The 20,656-nt window shown below is 34.8% G+C and overlaps 2 protein-coding genes, 1 long non-coding RNA gene and 1 other non-coding gene across 15 annotated transcripts; 1 reads left to right on the plus strand and 3 right to left on the minus strand.

Annotated features, from left to right (window-relative positions):
- Positions 1 to 515: 515 nt before the first annotated feature.
- On the minus strand, positions 516 to 4,456 carry LOC147273027 (uncharacterized). 5 transcript variants are annotated; one of them, XR_015119618.1, is made up of 6 exons: positions 3,424 to 3,891; positions 2,378 to 2,478; positions 1,410 to 1,483; positions 1,073 to 1,187; positions 915 to 959; positions 516 to 739 (listed from the first exon to the last, which is right to left on the minus strand). It is a non-coding gene; the product is annotated as an uncharacterized LOC147273027 (long non-coding RNA). The 5 variants fall into 5 exon arrangements; XR_015119617.1 differs by adding an exon at positions 4,167 to 4,456 and having other exon boundaries at positions 516 to 1,187; positions 3,424 to 3,501; XR_015119616.1 differs by having other exon boundaries at positions 516 to 1,187; positions 3,424 to 3,501; positions 3,584 to 3,891.
- Positions 4,457 to 6,009: 1,553 nt separating this feature from the next.
- Positions 6,010 to 10,858, minus strand: LOC147273028 (nuclear pore complex protein GP210-like). 8 transcript variants are annotated; one of them, XM_086228629.1, is made up of 8 exons: positions 10,494 to 10,858; positions 9,231 to 9,300; positions 8,872 to 8,905; positions 8,277 to 8,336; positions 8,069 to 8,137; positions 7,674 to 7,820; positions 7,062 to 7,214; positions 6,011 to 6,248 (listed from the first exon to the last, which is right to left on the minus strand). In XM_086228629.1, exons 3-8 carry the CDS (start codon positions 8,893 to 8,895, stop codon positions 6,180 to 6,182), a joined length of 522 nt encoding a protein of 173 aa, XP_086084755.1. In that variant the 5' UTR covers positions 8,896 to 8,905; positions 9,231 to 9,300; positions 10,494 to 10,858; the 3' UTR covers positions 6,011 to 6,179. The 8 variants fall into 8 exon arrangements, with proteins under 8 accessions (XP_086084762.1, XP_086084755.1, XP_086084754.1 ...); XM_086228634.1 differs by having other exon boundaries at positions 6,012 to 6,248; positions 8,444 to 8,905; positions 10,494 to 10,855; XM_086228628.1 differs by lacking the exon at positions 9,231 to 9,300.
- Positions 10,859 to 13,451: 2,593 nt separating this feature from the next.
- LOC147273029 (heavy metal-associated isoprenylated plant protein 28-like) lies at positions 13,452 to 14,313 on the minus strand. The gene is made up of 3 exons (XM_086228450.1): positions 14,171 to 14,313; positions 13,904 to 13,976; positions 13,452 to 13,800 (listed from the first exon to the last, which is right to left on the minus strand). Exons 1-3 carry the CDS (start codon positions 14,174 to 14,176, stop codon positions 13,592 to 13,594), a joined length of 288 nt encoding a protein of 95 aa, XP_086084576.1. The 5' UTR covers positions 14,177 to 14,313; the 3' UTR covers positions 13,452 to 13,591.
- A 1,921-nt stretch (positions 14,314 to 16,234) lies between these two features.
- On the plus strand, positions 16,235 to 16,319 carry TRNAM-CAU (transfer RNA methionine (anticodon CAU)). Its single transcript is given in 2 exon segments — positions 16,235 to 16,272; positions 16,284 to 16,319. It is a non-coding gene; the product is annotated as a tRNA-Met (tRNA).
- The last annotated feature ends 4,337 nt before the right edge of the window (positions 16,320 to 20,656 follow it).

A 20,656-nucleotide genomic window follows, 5' to 3' on the forward strand; every position in this document is an offset into this window, starting at 1 on the left:
AGTACCAATAGACAACGGGTAATATCCGTTGTCTTGTAAACATTAACACAATGGTTTTAATTTAAACCTATTGTATATACATCCTTAAAAACTAATGGTTTAGGAGATACCGTTGTTGCGTACCTATCTAAACATCGGTTTTTAAATAAAAACCGATGTGTACTAATAGGTGAGACAACGGTTTTTATACCCTAATGTATGTATTTTACAACTATTTTAAGTATAAACACAAGGTGAAATGGCCATTAAGACAACGGTTTATGTATAATAATCATTGTGTAAGATAATAATTTCAATTTACTTTGATGTATACAATGCTTTGGTACATCGATTTCTATTGAAAACCATTGTAAGACGACACTTAGTACAACAATTTTAACCATATAACCGTTGTGTAAGATAATAATTTCAATTTAATTTCGATGTATATAATGCTTTGGTACATCGGTTTCTATTGAAAACCATTACAGTACAGCACTTAGTTATAGTATACCAATGCACGCTCATGCTCAAAATTAAATCAAAAGATATTTCATATATATATGTAAGATTACATTACATGATAGGTTCCATAAGTGTATCAATTGTACAAAAAATACATTCAGTCAAACTAGCTTAAAAGAAGAGGCACAAAAAATAAAAATAAACCTAGCTTAACATAACACATTTACTTCCTTCCAACTTGACCCCCCTAAGTCACAAGCATATGCATCCATATCTGTCATCTTCTTACTACCAACTACAATCAAAGCAAAGCTAATAGGATACCAATGCAATGCAAAGTAATAAGTAAGTCATATGCAAGCTCTAAATAAAAAAATTGAAAACACTATTATAATCCTTGATAATTTTGTATATTTACAGAATTTGAATAATGTGAAACTTAAGAGTAACAATAGCAGATTGATACTCACAAAGATGAACCGGTTCAAATGTAATGATTCGCATGCTATATTTTCCTGTCAACAAAAGCTTCAAATTTAGAAAGAAGGTAAAACAATTTGTATTAGATGAATGGAAAGAGAAAATTCACTAAAAGACAAGAAAGGGAAAAGAAAGAAAGCAATACTACCTCACCAAATAATGAACGAGACCTACAAGCAGCCCAAAGCCAATATCTTGAGTGAGTATATTTGGGTGGAAACACAAATTAATGTCATCACTGGAATTGCTAAACATGGAATCAACTGGAACATCATGTACAATCTGGTATCATTATATGTTTTGCAACCAACTTGTGAACCATATTTAGCAAACCCAAAAAAAAAAAAAAACTCAGTTGCTAAGACTGCCTTATTTGGATCCTACAGAAGAAAATAAAAAAACCAAACCAAACGCTTTTATACAAGTATGCCTAAGATATCTCTAGTCAGTACTCATTCATATAAAGCACAAAATTATAAACTTACCTCTGCTGCCACTTTCCTTGCCTCAACTGAATCTACTTTATTCTCATCTAGTGCCATAACCATGTTCGGATTGCCTTGTCATAAGGGAAAAAATAAAATTATATAGAATTAAAGTCATATTGGAAAAAATAAAGAAGCCAGTATACATTTAGTGTAAAAAAGTTAGCATGCCCCACCATGAAAAAATCAAATTTACTTGGTTTTAGTACTTTTAGATTAATTGAATCTGGATTTGTACATGAAAAAAAAAATTAATAATAATAAACTGCAAACTCATGGTTAGCATATTAGTATTATCACAATACAAAAAGGAATACAAGAACCTTATATGCAACATCCTTCAAGGTTTGATGATTCTCCAATTTTAGCTTGATTGTGTTTATCCCTTGAGCTTGATTCTTGTGAAGTTTTTAATTAATTACCTCCAAGGGTAACAAAAAAATTCAAATTGCAAACACTTTGGACACTTGATTAGGATTACTAAGTCAAACTCATTAATAATAAAACAAGAGAACTGCTAGTTAATTATCAAACTATAACCCATAAGATGGAATATATTAATCAAATTTGGAGTAACTTAGTGGACCTTATATTACCCTTTCTTAATATATATATATATATAATTTCCATTTAACTGCTACCACTCAAAAATTTCACTATGATCATCTTTCTATCTAGCTAGTACTACATAGTAATATACGTGAGCATCATTGACATTGCATGTATTAGATATGTAGCTAGCTAGCATGGTGCAGCATTTCTAAGTTATTGATATGAATATAATAATGCCTAGAACTAGAAGATATACAAAAATGAAAAGTACCTAATACTCGATGATCCAATCAGTGGAAGCAAACTAACCAGAGCATCTTTTTGAAACCAAAGGAAAAAAAAAAAAAATTCAATACAGGATCCCTTACACAATGAAATTGTTCTAGAATATCTTCTCCCTTACATAATGAACTTACTCTTTCAAAAATAAATCCTGGACCTATGGCTTCAAAGAAAGTAGTGACGCACTTCATGGCATGAGTTCGGGTCTTAATATCTGCGACCCGTTCTCTTAAACCTGTCAACGTACACAACACAATTGAATATACTAGATTTGAGGACCATCTGTCCATCCAGAACAACCAGAGAGAGAGAGAGAGACAGATAGAGAAAACAAATCCCCAAATCCTGATGTGTAATTTAAATTAAAGAACACTCAAAATAGTAATTTAACAACAAATGACATTTTCACCAAAACAGTAATTAACAACAAAAGACATTGTTAAATCTGTCTTGCAACAAATTAATCAAAACCATAAATTTAATACCTAAACTTTTTTTCACTCCAACCAGGTACAGCATAAAGTAAATGAATTAATAATTCAAATGACTGGTCAATATCCTGGAAACCTTCCACAAACACTTGTTTTTTTTTTTTTTTTTTTTTTTTTTCAAAACTAACCATTTTTTTAAACCTCTCATGACTCGAGATCATGAGGTTTTCCTAAATTTTTAAAAGTGTTTTGCAGCAAAGGAAATTCACTCTATTGTTCTATCATTTCTCTAAATAAGTGACTAGAGAAAAGAGCAACACCATGATGCAAAAAGCTTGTTGATCATATAACCTAAAAGATTATTTTGGTAATTGAACCTCCCTTCTCTGTGGCTTACTGTTTCTTTAACACAAAAATGGGGGAGGGGGGAAATTAAAAAGAATCTATCTTGTAGGTCAGCATGCATGCATGCATGCAAGTGGCATTAATTTGGAGTGCTAAAGAATAAACAACATTAATCTAGCGTGTTAGCAATTAAATGGAACAAGGATACATTTGACATCAATAGCAAATTAGAACTGATCAGTGAATAAGTTACCACCTTTCAAAGTACTTAGAGAATCAATTAATCAAAATGAGTTTGGTTAACAGCTTAATACTTATTCCAAGAAATACATGTCAATAAATCTTAATAGAAGTTTAGAATGATAAAAGTGCATGTGAATTGAAACATCAAACAATAAGTATACCATGTGAGAACTAGTAGTCAGCTGTCTTGGTCTCCAATTCCCATATTTTCCACCTGCTGATCTGAAAGAGCTAGCTATCTAACAAGAATTTGAAAACAATTATTAGAATGAGAGAGACAGAGTGAGACAGGGAAAAGGGTGAAGAGATTTGGATTGATACCTTTGCTCTGCACAAAACCAAGGTAAGTAATTGAAACCCACCCCAAATCTAGTTAGAATCCACCTTCAAAAGCCTACAAATCTCAAACCCAGCCTCCAAAGCACAAAGATGACAACAGACCCCCACCCACAAAATCACTGGAACCAAAATCTACCACAAAACTGAACTCGAAACTACTCCAAGCCACAGAAACAAAATCCCATCCTAAACCCAGCCAGAATCCTATTTTCAGACCCAAAAACCCACCGTCAAAATCTTAGCCCTACCCCCCTCCTAAAACATAAATCAAGAAATCCACAAACCCATTGGAAAGCAAACCCCTCTGCCCTTAAAGCAGCTCTTAAACCCCAAAATCGAATACATAATAATAAAAAGAAAGAAACCTTAAATTGAACTTAGATCAAAATCTTCAAATTGAAGTTTGTTCTTTTATCTTTGACTCCAAATCAAGCTTCAAATGAGCGAAACATTTCAAACCCAAACCAATATAGATCTAAACAATTCTTGGTAACTTTTAAGTTGGCAACTTTGACACCAGCTTTGAATTCATATGAACCCCAAAAAAACCCTAACCCAAATGTACCTGAATGGGAGTGTAGAGATGGGCGAAGATGATGAACGGGAGTGCAGAGATGGGCGATTTGTGGCTTTCTGTTTCAGTTGGTTTGTGGCTTTATCAATGTTTCAGTCGATTTATGCAGAGATGGGTGATGCGGTATGAGATGGAGATGGAGATGGAGATACATGATGAAGACGAAGATGGAGATGGAGCTGCGGGATGGTGAAGTCTGATCGATGTGAAGATGAAGATGAAGATCAGTGTGAGGATGAAGATGGAGATCGGTGTGTGAGTGTGAGTGTCTGAAAGTGGGTGAAGTCAGAGGGCTTTGACCCAAAAGACTTAACGCGTGATATGATTTCATTAACGCAGACATGTGTTTTGTCAAATACAAAGACTCGTAAAAATTTTTATTTTTGTGAAATTTGTCCAACACAACGATATTTCCTAATACTATTGTCTGTTAATTGTTAGGAAAAATTATCAAACCAAATATCATGGGATAATATATCTTAATATAACGGTTTGTTAAAAATCGTTGTGTGGTAAATTAAGATAACAGAAAAAATACAAACCGTTGTCTATTAACCGATGTCTATTATGTTTTTTATAGTAGGTACACAATTATGAGTTTTGGTTAGTTTACTAACAGAAATAAGATTGCAATTTAAAGAATGAACAAATAAAGCATCTTTCAAGGATTAACTAGATGATAAGCACACAGTGCCGCCCCTTACAACAGGCGATGACACACCATTGTCATTGACAAATGGTTTAGGATAAGTGGATGATAGATGACTAAAAACATAACGATTGGACGTCATATGATCTGCAGCACTTGTATCAATTATCCATGCACTATCACTAGAAGAAGCAGAGTTACTCATAACAAAGTTAGGTATAAGCAATAAAGCCGGAGGAGCTACCTGAGTTCACCTTGGAACCGGTGTCTACAGCTATTGGAGAAGAAGCGGAAGCCTTCTTTCCCTTAGGATGCCATTCCGAATAGCCATGTAACTTGAAACACTTCTCCACCACATGGCTCGTACAACCACAATCACTACAAGAAAAACCTTAATATATATCAGTGATAAACCGATATCTATTTAGGTTTCCAACCGATATATTGAGTGCTGATATCTATTCTCCCATATTACATATCGGTTATACACTAATGTCTATACTATATTAGATATCGTATTTGTTTGATAATCTGATATGATATACCACCATCGTTATCAGATATTAATCATTTCTGATATCTTAAAAACTGCATTCCGATATGTAAGATACTTATGATATCATTAGTAATTTTGAAACCGATATAAAAAATATATTCAATATCGTCTTGGTACTTAAAATCAGATATAAAATGAGTATAGCATATCGGTTTTGTAATTAAAATTGGATATAAATGGTGTATCACATATCGGTTTTGTACTTAAAATCGGATATAAAAGGTGTATAACATATCGATTTGGTACTTAAAATCGGATATAAAAAGTGTATAACATATCGGTTTTATACTTAAAATCTGATATAAAAGGTGTATAATATATCAGTTTTGTACTTAAAATCTGATATAAAAGTACTCTTTAAATATCGATTTTTTGTTTTTAAAATGATGTTGAAACTTCCTTGCTTATCGTTGCATTTTTACAAAATCTGATATGCAATAGGCTTCTGATATTGATAGAAATTAATTGGTAAATATGCATCCACCCAACAATTACTAAGCTTCTAAAGTAATCCAACTTAAATTCTTCCATTCATATAAATGAATCCAACATCCAAACTAGAAGTTAACAAAATAAGATTACAAATCCATATAGATTTATGGATAGCCCTCATCATGTATACCCCAAAATCACTATACATGATGAGGGCTATCCATAAATCTAGGCCTAAATTCTGTCTATACAAAATATTGGAATGTCAACTAGCTAGTATATATCTCATATCCACAGAAAAATGCTCCAAAAGGTACCAAATAACATGCATGTCAGTCTAAATAAAATTCATGGAAACAAAATCTCCTCATTCAACCCATACTTCATCTATTTGTTCCTGTGTGTAACTGCTCCGCTTGTTCTTCAGGTGACTCCACTAAAAATGAGAAAGAAAAGTGCATTAATAAGATTGCAGCAAGGGTAGCAAGGATCCCAAAGGACATTAAGTGCATTAATAACATGAAACATATACTGAAACCAAATTTGTATCAGTTGGCAGCAAGGGCTTTAGTTTGAATTTAATAGAGATTGCATTTCTAGAATCCCAAAAGGCAACAAAATGTAGGCCATGCCAGCAAGGGCTTTAGTTTGAATTTAATTGAGATTGCATTTCTAGAATCCCAAAAGGCAACGAAATGTTGGCCATGCCAGCAAGGGCTTTCAGATGGCATCACATATATATGATTGAGAAAATGGATCATGTAAGTATCAGCCACAGTCAAGGGCATAACAATGAGAACATACTCAATGACTATCTAGGTAAAATTTAGAAAGTTACCATCTAAACTACACGCATGAGTCAAGCAATTTGAGCAAGCAAAACTGAAAAATATACTAGTTTGAAGAAGTATAATAAGGCTTATTCTGTAAGAAAAATAAAACATGAAGTTTGAAAAGTAATCTGCCAAGGCAAAAGTTCCTTCAGAAATATGTCATAATAGAGTCAATCCCCTTTCTGGTGTAGATGTATTCTTCCTATTTAATTTGTGTAGTAATATGTCATAATATAGTGTTAGACATGGAAGCACAGAGACACATTTCTCTTCTAGTTTCTGAAAAATCTGCTGGTTGTCTTGAGACATTAATCATTTTTTTTTTTTGTGTGCACTATATATATTTGGCATCTGGTCATACTGACATATCATCTCTTTTGATGTTGACTTAAAAATGTTTAGTATCTTAATCTTACCCTTGATGGATTAAAGCTTGCAGCTGCAATAGGCGCTCCTAAAACTGTGAAAGTTACCAACCACAAACCTCCAAGACGAAGGAAAAAAGGCCTAGGTCCCAGTTCGCCCCATGAGTACAAGACTTCGTTCTTCAAAGATGAGTACTCATTCACCTATTATGGAACCAAATAGCTGTAAGTATGAATTGTTAAGGCATATTGCATATATGCAAGATATTATGTGCAAGATATTATGTGCGTGGAACTGTTTCTATTTTTTTCCTTTTCCTTGTTTATATATTTTATTTTATTTTCTGCCCAAGTGATTGGGTGCATAATAAGGGATTGCCCTGAGTTAACCTCAAAACCTCTTCTCACCCTTTTAAAATTTAATCACTTAGACCTAATCATCTAGGGATTCAACCACCTACTTTCTTAGATTGAATCCCATGACTTAAAATTGGCTAAGAGCTGGTTTCAATTTGTTTCCACAGCATATGAAACATTTCACTCACTACTAAACACAGTTTTCTTTCTTGTGCTTCTTTTTATGTTGTGTTCAGATTCATATAAGAGAACAATTAAAAGTCTAAATTTGTTGTCCACAAAGCCATATCAAAATGAGGAACTTACAAATAAAGTTGTGATCCCAAGATTCATAGCCAAAATTTTAAATTTCGGACTATTAACATATCCACCACCTGGGCTGGATATATCATCAATATCTAACAACTCAATAATATGATCCTCAACATGCACATGAATATTCATGTAGGCCAACTGCAAACCATTGAACCTCTCACATGTAAGAAATAAAGCAAGAATATGGCTTACAAATTGTGCTCACACACAGATAAGAAAACAAACAAGGTCAAGAATATCTACAAAAAAAAAAAAGCTTAATTATTCACATGCAAACTGGAACTAATTCCCTCAATTGTGTTCTACCAAATCCACTTTTGAGCATGCAGCAGAAGACATACTGAGACACATAGCTCCAGGTGCTACTAGATCAAGTCAATTCAAACCTGATAAGAGTCAAATGTCCTCCCATCACTAATCCCAGCCATTAAATCAATAGTATGTGAGTTCCCTTCCTGAAATTATCAAGTAGGATAACATTAAATCCATAGCTGCTTCATAATGGATTCTGGGGGGTGGGGAGAATTTAAGGAATGGGATGAAAAAAGATACCACATAACCAAAAAAGACAAAAATCACACCGGGATAACATACCATAAGGCTTATTTCTTCTGGTGAGACAATCTTTATCCAGTCAATGTCAGCACCTTGTACCTACAAAATATAAGCCTTTATGAGAAACTACAAAGGCAAAGCTGGCAGATTCAACATGAAGAAAGAAGGTGTGTGACCGATAACACTACAAGAATAATAGGGTTTACCATCTGATGGGAAACAGTCACCTTCCCCACTCACAGGGACTCTTAAGAGTCACCAAAGTCCAATGGTGACAGTGCAGCCACCCTTAGCATGACAGTCTCACAGGATGGGGTCGGTATTGGCCTACAGGGTATGTTTCTATATCAATCCTTCTCTATTTTCCATTTTATGTATTTTTTTGATTAAACATAACCTGCCAATGTGTCAGGCGGCAGGCCTTGTTGTCTAATATCATTCATTGCCCACTAACAGTCCCTTAATAAAAAAATTTCATGGGGACAAAAGGAGCAACAGTCGCTGAAATTTTCAAAATTAAAAAAATTGGGGGAATCCAACAATTCCCCCATTGTTAAAATTTTATAACTATTCAGATTTGTAAATAAATTTAATATACAAGAATACATATTGTATTTTTTATTTAGCCTCTCATCAATCCATGTAATTTCATCACCATAGCCTCTCATCTGCAAACAAACACAATAATATTAGCTAAGAGTATAGCCCAAAGATCGTAATATCTCAAAGAAGAAAAACACTTGGCAAATAATATAGAGAACAGTTTTGCGAGCATTTTCAACCAAGAAAATTCAAACAGTCCTTACACAAAAAGTAGCATTATAAAGCCATCATTAGATTCATTACAATCACCAAACCGGAATTGGAATACTAAAATGCCCCCTTTTTTTATAAGAAACTAGCCCCTGTTCTAATCATGGCATGTTTAAATAGCAAAAAGGAAAGTTCAAATGGCTATGCGTAAAGCACAACAAATGGATTTTCTTGACTTACCCATATGCCTCATAATAACACATATAAATACTAGTACTAGGAACCATGACTAATCACAGATCTGGACTACCTACATAATCAAAAATAAAACAGGAAAAAAACCATGAAATGATATCATTAGTATATGGTATAATCTATTGATACAATTTTTATGAATCTCACAAAAACCCAATACAGTATCAACACGATATGTAGGTAAATATCTTAAATAGCTTTTAACAAAAAAATCACTGGAACACTAACATAAAGCATAACATGACTCTTAACAAAGCATATTTAGAAAAAGATAAAAGGGGGCACTATTGATGCTCCCTAAAGAGCACTCCCCTACCACTAAACGCCTTTTAAGAAAGTCTTTGGGATAAGAATTGATTCTATAAAACAAACCAAATGAGCAAGTCAATCAACTGTGCACAGTACTATAAACCACCAATTTTAAAGGTCTAACAACTGTTTAATTGAAATGAACAAATAAATTTACTAATTTACCCCCTCCATATATAATTGATTCTACTTCAAAAAAAGGGGTACTTATTAGTTATTACAAAGCTATATCAAGTACCAATACAAAAGCTGCATATTCAAAGAGCAGTGGATGATAAAAGAACAGAACTTTTTTATCCTTTACTTGAAAACTTGTCCAGACGGCCTTTTAACTTTTTAAAAGTCAAATTCGAAACCATAGGATGATAGTTCAACTACTAGAGTCCATACAAAGAAAAATAAAGCATTTATTGTGAATTTGTGATAGATTACAAATTAATTACCATTAAACAACTTCTTTTAATTTACACCCAAAAAAAAAAAAAAAAAAAACTACTTTTAATGAGAATAAAGTACAAAAAGAAAAACCACAAATAATAAATCAGATAAAAAATTCGCAATTTGAATTGGAATACTAAATTCAGACCTCAACTACAGACATGCAAGATTAATGATTATAAAAAAAATGGAGAACTCCAATTCCAAACAAATGAAAGAAGATTCGTAAAACCCAAATCAAATCAAAATGATGTCACGGGAAGGACCCATAATTCAGATCTCAATGGAGCAAGTGCAGGAGAAAAAATTAGCAACACCCAAATCAAAATCAATGAATAACCATAACCAACATTCAGAAGCAAAACAAAAACCCCTAAACAGAAATCCTACATCCTTAATCCCTAAACAGAAACCCAAATTAAAAATTACTTAAATCCCTAAACAGAAACCCAAATTAAAAATTACCGAAATCCCTAAACAGAAACCTAAATTAAAAATTACCTTAGATTGGCGATGGGTGACTAGGTGAGAGTCGGGACGGACGATGGGTTATAAATAGAGAGGATGGTGGTGAGACAGAGAGATGGAGGCCATATATGATGAGATAAAGAGAGGATGGTGGTGAGACGGAGGGAGGGAGGCGACGATGACTGCGTGAGACAGAGAGATGGATGAGACGAGAGAGGATGCGGCGAGAGAGAGAGAGAGAGCTGTGGTGACGGCGACGTCGAGAGAGCTGTGGCGACGGCGACGGCGAGAGAGTTGGCGACGATGGCGAGAGAGAGAGAGAGCTAGAGGCTGAGGGTTGAGGGAGGCGTGCGATGCGAGTGTGAGGGAATGTGTGTGTTTGATCGAGAGGCCAGTGAGAGATATCGTGACTTAGGTTAGGAAACTCAGCCAAAATTTTTAAGTTGCGGGAAATGTGTTTTTTTAGGTGAAATATAGTTATCAGTTATGATTTTTACATATCAGTTTTATCTATTTGTTAATCAAAAATACAAAATTAAGATATCGAAAGAAAAAAATGGTGATATATTAATGAGTTAAGATATCATTTAAAAAATTAACTGATATCTAAAAATTTATAATATCAGTTAATATAAAAACTGATATTAAAATAGTGATATGTATTAAAGTTTTTCTTGTAGTGAATGATTACACTTCCGATCAAGTTTTTTAGCATCCTTATAGGAGATCGGACGAGCTACCATAGCCATTCCAGGACTCTCTAATGGACTTCCTAACATTGCCTCTTGCCGATTTGCCTCAGAGCACACTATAACATATGCCGCTTGCAATCTCAGGAGAGGAGACATAGCGAGAACCCTGCCTCTAACTCCATCTAGATGAGTGTCTAAGCTAGCTAAAAACATATATAACCTCTGAGAGTTAACCATAGTTGTATACTTCTCAATATCTCTAGCACATTCCATAATGCATGGTTCAATTGCATCAATATCCTGGCAAAGTTTCTGCAACTTGCCAGAATAAGAGATAATAGAAACACCATTCTGATGCACAGACATTACCTCACAGTGCAATTGATATGCCTTGGAGGCATCTTGACTCACGGTGCAGGTCTGTTTGGCTACCTCCCATATATCTTTTGTTGTTGGTAATCAAATAAAGAGATTGAATTTCTTTAGTCATAGCATCAAGGAGCCATGACTTAACCAAGCAGTTCTCATCCTCCCATACTTCAAATTCATCTGACTGCACATCTGTTGGAGCAGCTCTTGTCCCTATAATGAAGCCCTAACGTTTTTGACCCCGTATCGTGTTCTGGGCATTTAAGGCCCATTCAACATAATTGGACTCGTCAAGCCTCTTTGGAGTGATGATGGATGATAGTTTGTGAGAACTCACCAAAGGAAGAGGCTTTGAGTCAGCCACATCCTTACTGGTATTTGGGTCAACCACAGCCTTGCTGGTATTGGAAATAGAGGATGGAGAACTGGATTTGTCACCCATGGAAGCAACAGGAAAATAGCCGTGAAGTGAGTAATCGAACACACTAGAAACGTCTGATCGAAGTGGAGTGATCGTTTGAGCACTGATGAGTGTGCGATTGATCGAAGCAAGAGATTGAATGGCAGATCGAATGAAGCAAGCGAGTGATTCAATGGCGAGAACAAGCAATCGATCAGTAATTGATCAAACACCAGCAACGTATCTGATCAGCGCAGCAGAATAATGATTCCTCTGTCTTGCAGCTGAATTACCAAACACAGAAGAACTAGTGTTTACAAACAAGGATCGAATCCAATCACTCGACTTGTAAAGGATCGAGGATTGGCAGATGTAAAGATCAAGAAAACTACACACCTAAAGACGTCAAACCAAGACTTAACTCTAATCCCTATGGAGAAGAAGAGGTGACGAGGGTAGGCTCTGATACCATATCACAACATCTTTAGTATAATTCCATGATAATTGATTATGACCACAATGATGGTAAATATACAAAGCCCTATAGCATAATTACAGGTAATTGATATAATTACAACCCAAATATCTTCTAATTATGATATCGTTGACTCACGCCAACAGTATTTTGGACCTTTCACATTCAAAAAGGGACATAAATGTAATGTTTGGATAAGTGAGGTTATTGCAGCAAGTGGGGTCGCCAAAGAGGTCATTAGGCTAAGTTTCCCTTTTGCCTTTGGATGAAACGATAGCTTGGATAAAAATATGATGAGTTTTAATGTCCTATGTTTGGATTTTGAATGTTTCATTAAAATGTGGGCCGGTTATCAAAGTTGTTTCCGCATGGGCCTTTTTATCAAGTGGGGCTGCTATTTGGACTTATAAAAAAAACTCTTAAAAATAATTATAAATATAAAGCAAGTAAATAAAACTATTCTTTTTTTTATTTATTTATATAAGTAAATAAAACTATTCTAATTAGACAAAAATTAGAAAAGAGAAACTAAACTAATTAAAACTCACGCCAACAATGATACCAGTTGCTCATGTGCTCACCTATAAGCTATTTTATTTTATTTTTTTTAACTTTCGATTTAATTTTAGGTCATGTTATGAATCTCAACTTCTTTTCATAACTTTTCTTTTTCACAAAAAAAAATTAGAACTCTTAACATTTTTCTTTAGGTTATGCTCGAGGTACAAGAATTGATAAGGAGAAGTCCAGTTTGATTTTGGTGCATCAACACAAGTTATCAATTGTCTTAATTACCTTGCTACTTCACTTTAAAAAGCAAAACAAAAACAAAAACAAATCTCTTATATTGGCTTTCGTCATCATGATTCATAAAAAATGAAAATAAAAAAGTGATTGGCATATATTGTATATGATGGGAACCAAAGGTAGCGGTAGTCAATTAATACAGATCGAAGTTTGGCGAAAGCTGAAAATGTTATATATGATGTATTCTTCAATTTCACTCTAGCTATGTATCTATCATCCATCATAGGACATGAGGCACTTGTTTTGTAATTTTCAAAAGGGAAAAAGAAAAAGTAAAAAAATAGAAGTCGAAGTATGAGAATCACAATGCAGTGGGGTAGGGAGTGGGACAAAGAAAAAAGAAAAAGATGAAATGAAGAAGCTTTTAAAAGTTGGATGGATCAAAATTCTAGAAGAAGTTGAAGTTGAAGTTGTTGAATCTCAAGCTTCCATAAGTGGCGCTGGCATTGGCATAAGCAGTGAGGAGCTCATTTCGGGCACACCAGAAATCAGCTTTCAATCCACTTCTCCTGATTGCTTTCAGTAATTTGTTCCTATGTGCATATCCTGTTACAACCACCTTCTGACTCTGTGCATCTACTTCCACCTTCTCTATCCCTGTACATTATTAACTAATAAATTAATATTGGATATATACATAATGCAATGCATGAATGCATATTATTAATTAATATTGGATATATAATAACTGTGACCTCACCTTTCAGTTTTGAGAGGCATTTCCTAAGTCGCTTCTCATGTATGCCAACCATCTCCACCTTCAGTTCCACAGTCTGCAAATTTATTCACACATGCATATAATTCAACAAGAAACAGATATATATATATATATATATATAAGGGAGACAATTAAATTAAACAATCGCTAGCTAGTAGCTAGCTGCATGTTACTTAATTGAGAAGATTAAACACATTAATAAATTGTTCTAATTAATTAGAAGTCATATATATATATAATGCAATTTACCTCCATATATGTTGGTACAGAAGATGAGAACGATGGATGGGAGCATGCAATCCAAAGGGTACTTCAGGCTCAATTCAATTAGAAGAAACTATCAAATTGTCAGTTGGTAGGGAATGAATGAATGAAGATTGAACAGATAGGAGCATGGCAGGCACTTATATATGTATAACACTAACAGGTTACAACATATATACAGCTAGGGGGGACATGGAAAAGATAGAATAAACAATAAAGTACTGGATGGGCCTTGGTTTTTGGGACTGCTACAACTACAAGAAATCATCTGCTTTGCTTTTTCAAAGACAGAAACAAATACCTAGACAGACGTGAAATTAAAATGATCGAACCTCAAAGAAAAAAGGAAAACGGTTACCCAAATGGAGACTTGAGTAGCTAGTGAGCTCAAGGCTCAAGCTTCTAGGCTTTCCCTCCCAACAAAGCAATGTGAGTCTCAAGCATTTTGAAATGATTGGGTTTGACGGTCCAACTTGGCTTTTTCCTACTTCTTTAGAATCTTTATCTTGGCTTCATTTGGAATATTAATTACAGTCAATTCCTCATATAGGAATTGGGATTCTCTCACAGTCTGAAACATTAATGAATTAATATATTCCCACCTGAATTATCTTAATTAGTCTTCATGTTCTTTTTTATTGGTCTGGAGTACTTTATACAGGGAAATATAATTTTGTTTACATATTTTTTTCATTCAGTATCAATTAATTGTGAATTGAATACTTTAACTTTTAGTAAATAAAAAAAATAATTTATTTATCAAATTTAATAGTCAGACGTACTTCTACGTCTCTCAATAGAGGGAACATATAAAATCTTATATTATAATATATAAGTTTTAAAATTTTTAATTTATTAATAATTAATTTTGAGTTTAATGCTTCAACTTCAACACAAATAAATATTGAAAGCATGCATGCATGGTGGTGTGGATGTTACTTGTCATTCAATTATGCCCCTGTCAACTTCGTCACAGCTTGATTACCTCCACATCAACCTTCATTAGCATTCGTCATGTCTTGATCACCGCCTTTATTACCAACTTGATCTTCTCCTTGATTACTATTTGATAGAATTAGAGCATTCAACCCAAAACCAATTGGCTATGGGTGGAGAGGCCCAAGATTTATAAGCACATATGTTAAGCTCTAGTTTTCCGATGTGGGACATTGCTCCACATTACTCTCAACACGCCCCTGCACGTGTGGCGATATTTTGAGCCTTACACGTGAACAAATTATATTGGGTGACGTGGGAGCACGTGTAGCCGTTGGGCCTTACACGCGGATAACCAAGCTCTGATACCATGATAGAATTAGAGCATCCAACCCAAAACCAATTGGCTATGGGTGGAGAGGCCCAAGACTTATAAGCACATATGTTAAGCTCTAGTTTTCCGATGTGGGACATTGCTCCACATTACTCTCAACACTATTATATATGTTTTTCTTTTCTTAATTAATTAATGACATTAATTTATCTGTATAAATGTAATGCTTTGCAGTCTCTAAAATACACTTAGAATTATTCTTGAATCCTTCGACTTAACGACAGTGAACCTGCATCTGACATATATGGGGACATGTTTAATTAAGTTATTCTTTATATGGTTGAAAATGACAGAGTGATCCCTCGATCTCCTTGTAATATAACAGTGCTGACTCAGCATGCTTCATACTTGTCCACATTGCATAATGCAAGGTGGCTGGGAAAAAGGAAAAGAGCGAAAAAGAGAAAAGAGAATAAAACTTGAAGACGCTGATCACCAAAGGGAAAAAAAACTGCCCAGCAAGTTTGGTATTTTTGGGTTCTATGTAGTTTGCTTACCCCTTAATTAATTAATAGATTCTACGATTTAAAAGGAAGACTTGAAAGTGACGCTTTGGTGTGCTCATGTCCAGTGGATGTGATTTAGATCAAGTTAGATTTGTTTTAGTGGCAAAAGTCGGGAAATCTACCTGCACCATATATTTAGGCCAAAAACGAAACCGTATATACTTGTAAAAGTTGTATACAATATATAGGGTATCAAACGCTATTTCAGCAGATGGGGTGGTGGCGCAGTTGGCTAGCGCGTAGGTCTCATAGCTTCTGAGTGATCCTGAGGTCGAGAGTTCGAGCCTCTCTCACCCCATTCCTTTTCTTCTACATTTTTCTTAAATTACACTGCCCAATAGATAACAATCGATTTTCCAAATTTGGCTTTAATGTCTTTTGACTTTGCTTAATATATTTACTTATTTTCACTTGATCTTCTGTGTTCTCATCCTCTAGCTCTTCCCTATTTCTGTCTTCCTGCAAGCCATTCTCAGCCCAGGTCGTGCAAGATTAATGATGATAAGAAGAAATGAAGATATATAATAAGGGAGTGCTATGAGATTAGAGAGTGGGAGCTCTGGTGGTAGGCTTGGGCCGGATTGAAGCTCAAACCATCAGCCGGTCAGGCCGAACATGAGGGTTGAGAAAAGCCTAATCTAGACTGGCCGACTAAGGTGCGGGTCGAGCGGGTTGGGCCGAGATCGGTTTGGTCGGTGTAATGGGTCGGTTCGGTTTGGGCAGACAATTTTGTATCTTTTTTTAAACAACCAAATTTACAAAGGGATATTGGCCTTTTTTAACTTTTATTACACAGAAACCGCCCAAACATTTAGAGAGCTGCTATTTGCACACCCATTTTCTTATCTTTGCACACTCTTCATCACTTAATTAGTGATTTTACAGATTTGTCTCATTGTGAAAAGACCCCCAACACACCACATCTCTCTTCTCTCCTTTCTACTCCCACCCGGTGCCTTGCCCTATCTCTCCGACTTCTCTCTCCCCTCTCTGGCTCCTCTCTACGACGACCACCCCGGCCCTCCCAACCCCATGCCAAGCCCTCCCCTCCTCTCTTCGGCTTCTCTCTCCCCTCTTTCTCCCCTCTCTCCTTCCCTCCCTTTCCCTTTCTCTCTCTGTTCGAACATCCACCTTAGAAAAAAAATGTAGCTGGTTCACCGAACATCTATGATACAATTGGGCTCAACTTACCCATGCTATGGGAGCGAAATCCCTCATGGTGAACCACAAGACATGATTGTCTCCTCCAATTAAGAACGCCATGCTCTCTTGTTTGCCCCGTTTTTTAGAACCTTCGCAATGTGCAAAGTGGAGCAACAAATAATGCACAACCAACCCACTAGATGTTAAATCATGATCCAGATCGAGGAATTAAGTGTCCAAAATCTTGTTGTTTATGTTCTTTATACAATAACCCTATGCAGATCGACATGCGACCTTTGCATTGTGTACATGATACTCGTTGATTAACACATACTCTTTCTCTGAGGCATGTCTTGCATAACATTAAAGCCCCATTTGTTTCACTGTGTTAGCTCGGATAGTGTTAAATAAGCTCATAATATCATGTTTGGCACAAACCAAGCTTAGCTTAAGTGGGACTCCAATATCCGGCCCAACTTAAAATCACCTTCTTAGGCATTGTAAGACAACATGATCTCAGACTCTTCGTTGAATAACACCTGTGTTCACCTATGTTCTCTCTCGCAAAATAGCACCTATCGCACACCTCAACGATCGCGCACACCTCAATGCTCGACGTCGTTCATCTTCACTCAATCGGTGATCTCTCTCTCTACTCTCTTCCTATCTCATTCTCTCTAGCTCTACTATGTCCTTTGTTGATGATATATTGGGTTTCTTTTTTTCTATTTTGATAACCAGATCTAAGGGTTTTTTTTTTATCTATGGCCTTAATTCAATTGGGTTTTTATTTTGATAACTTATATGTGTTCATTGAAGTAATTATCTGCCATTTTTGGGGTTTTTTTTAGCATTTGTATTTTGTAATTTCTTGGGGGTTTTTTTTTGTTATGTATTGCAATTTTTTTGGGGTAATTATAGCCCAGTTTTGTTCTTTCTCTTTGATCTGCTTAATTTCTTTGTTTGTCTTGGTCTTGGTTAATTATTCCTGTGAGATTTCTTAATTAAATTCATGTGGGTTTTATTTGTTTTCCTTTTTCCTCATACTCGAAGCTGCACGTTTTAGAACTTGAATCAGTACTGGGGTTTTGTTTAGTTGTGGCTAACTCTTTCCAATTTGGTATTGTGTACTTTTTGTATGAAGAGATTCATTTGAAAATTCTGCACAATGTCCAAACTTCCTACAAACACCAACTCACATAATTATAACTTGGAATCAGCTTTGACTTGGTATATACTGCAAGATATAGTCTGCTTATAGTAAGGAGTAAAAATAAGGAGAGATAATCCATGCAAAGATTGTTTGTTAATATAAATCCATCACTATATACTTTTCATATCTTGGGTAATATTCTCAAGTAATATAAGGTGGTGCCTTAACATTATTGTAATATATATTGTCTTACCTTACTATGACATGGCATGAAAACACACACACACAAAAATATACATGTATGTACAAAATTGAGTCCAAGTAGTAATAAAGACTAATTAAGAATCAATTGACTAACAAATTAAGAATCTGAACAAAAAACTTATTACAGCTTCTTGTATAATGTCCATAGGCATTATTATTATTAGGAAAAAAATAAATTAACAACAAGGAGAAAAAAGAAGTCTTTCATGTACTGATTATGTCTGACTTGTGAAACATATAGTCATAGTCATATATCCATATATATTATCTGCATATATATCCATATATATATATATATATATTATCTCATAGTCATATTTTGATATGGATTGAATTATATTGGTCATAATGTGCTCTGCCTTGTAATTGTATAGATATGGATTGAATAAAGATTTTGTTGATCTTATTATTGGAGTTATGGCATTAGAAACGATTTATGCTTGTGCAATACTTGTGATGATGATGTTAAAAAAGAGACAGAGATGTATGGAAAGATGTGCCTTAAATAATCATTCCTTAGTTCGACATGAGACTCGTTTGCGTTATCTATATAACATAATAGGCAATAGTAACATAGAGTGTGTCAATCAACTGAGAATGGATAGAAAGACTTTCGATCTATTGTGTGAACTGCTTCGTAATGATGGAAGGGTAAAGAATGATGGTGTGGTGTCTGTGGAAGAGCAAGTGTTAAGAATTGCACGATTAATAGTAGATTTTTTCGATCATGTTAAGAATCGCACGATTAATGATGGTGTTCTTACATGTACTTGCACATCATGTTAAGAATCGCATGATTAATAGTAGATTTTTTCGATCAGGAGAGACTATTAGTAGGTACTTCAATTCTGTGTTGTAAGGAGTTTTGCGACTACAAGGTAGCCTATTGAAAGTACCGAATCCTGTGTGTGATAACTCCACAAATCATAGATGGAAATGGTTTAAGGTATGTTCATACAATAATCTCCCCACACTGTAATTAGTGTTTGACTTGTTTTTCTACAACTTACATTAAAGTTTACAACTTTTCTATTTTAGAATTGCTTGGGAGCATTAGACGGAACTTACATTAAAGTTCGTGTAGCTGAAATTGACAAACCAAGATACTGAACAAGAAAGGGTGAAATTGCCACAAATGTGTTAGGTGTTTGTTCACGAAACATGCAATTTATATTTGTGTTACCAGGTTGGGAGGGATCCGCATCCGATTCTAGAGTACTTCGTGATGCAATAACATGGCCTAATGGGTTACGGGTTCCCACTGGTAAGGCTATTAGTTAGCCTCAAATTTATAAGGCATTTGTAATTTTTCAATGTATATTATACACATACTAATAGGAATTATCGTTGTGGTTGTTAGGCTATTTTTACCTTGTAGATGGCGGTTACACAAATGGTGAAGGATTTCTTGTACCATATAGAGGAACAAGGTATCATTTTTCCGAATAGAGAGAAGGAAACACACCTACAAATAAGGAAGAGTTTTTTTAATATGAAACATTCATCTGCAAAGAATGTAAAAGATTGTTGTTTTGGCTTGATAAAAGCTAGGTGTGCCTTACTAAGGAGTCCTTCCTTTTATGCAATAAAGACACAATGTCGTATAATTACGGCTTGTTGTCTTCTACATAATCTGATTAGGAGGGAGATGTCTATAGATCCAATGGAAGATGAAATAAATGAAGTTGAAGTTGCAGAAAATATGGTAGAAGGTGATATGCTTGGTACCATTGGTGCCTCTGATCAATGGACTGCATGGAGGAATGACTTGGCCCTACAATGTACAATGAATGGAGGGGAAATAGGCACCACTAGCCAAACTTTACTATGTATTTGCTAATATTATTTGAGTGTAACCTAATAAGATGTGATGTGAGTTTAACCTTAACTATGTATTTGGTTATGTTATTTAGCTCAAAGTCCAACTATGTATTTGCTGATGTGATGTGAGTTTAACCTTAACTATGTATTTGCTTATGTTATTTGCATAACCACACTTAACTATTTATTTTCTTATGTGATTTCTTATTAGCATATGTTATATGTTTTTGCTTTGCAATATTGGATGTTTAGAA

This window comes from Dryas octopetala, chromosome 9 (assembly GCF_963921425.1).
Source record: "Dryas octopetala chromosome 9, drDryOcto1.1, whole genome shotgun sequence".
Lineage (NCBI taxonomy): Eukaryota > Viridiplantae > Streptophyta > Magnoliopsida > Rosales > Rosaceae > Dryas > Dryas octopetala.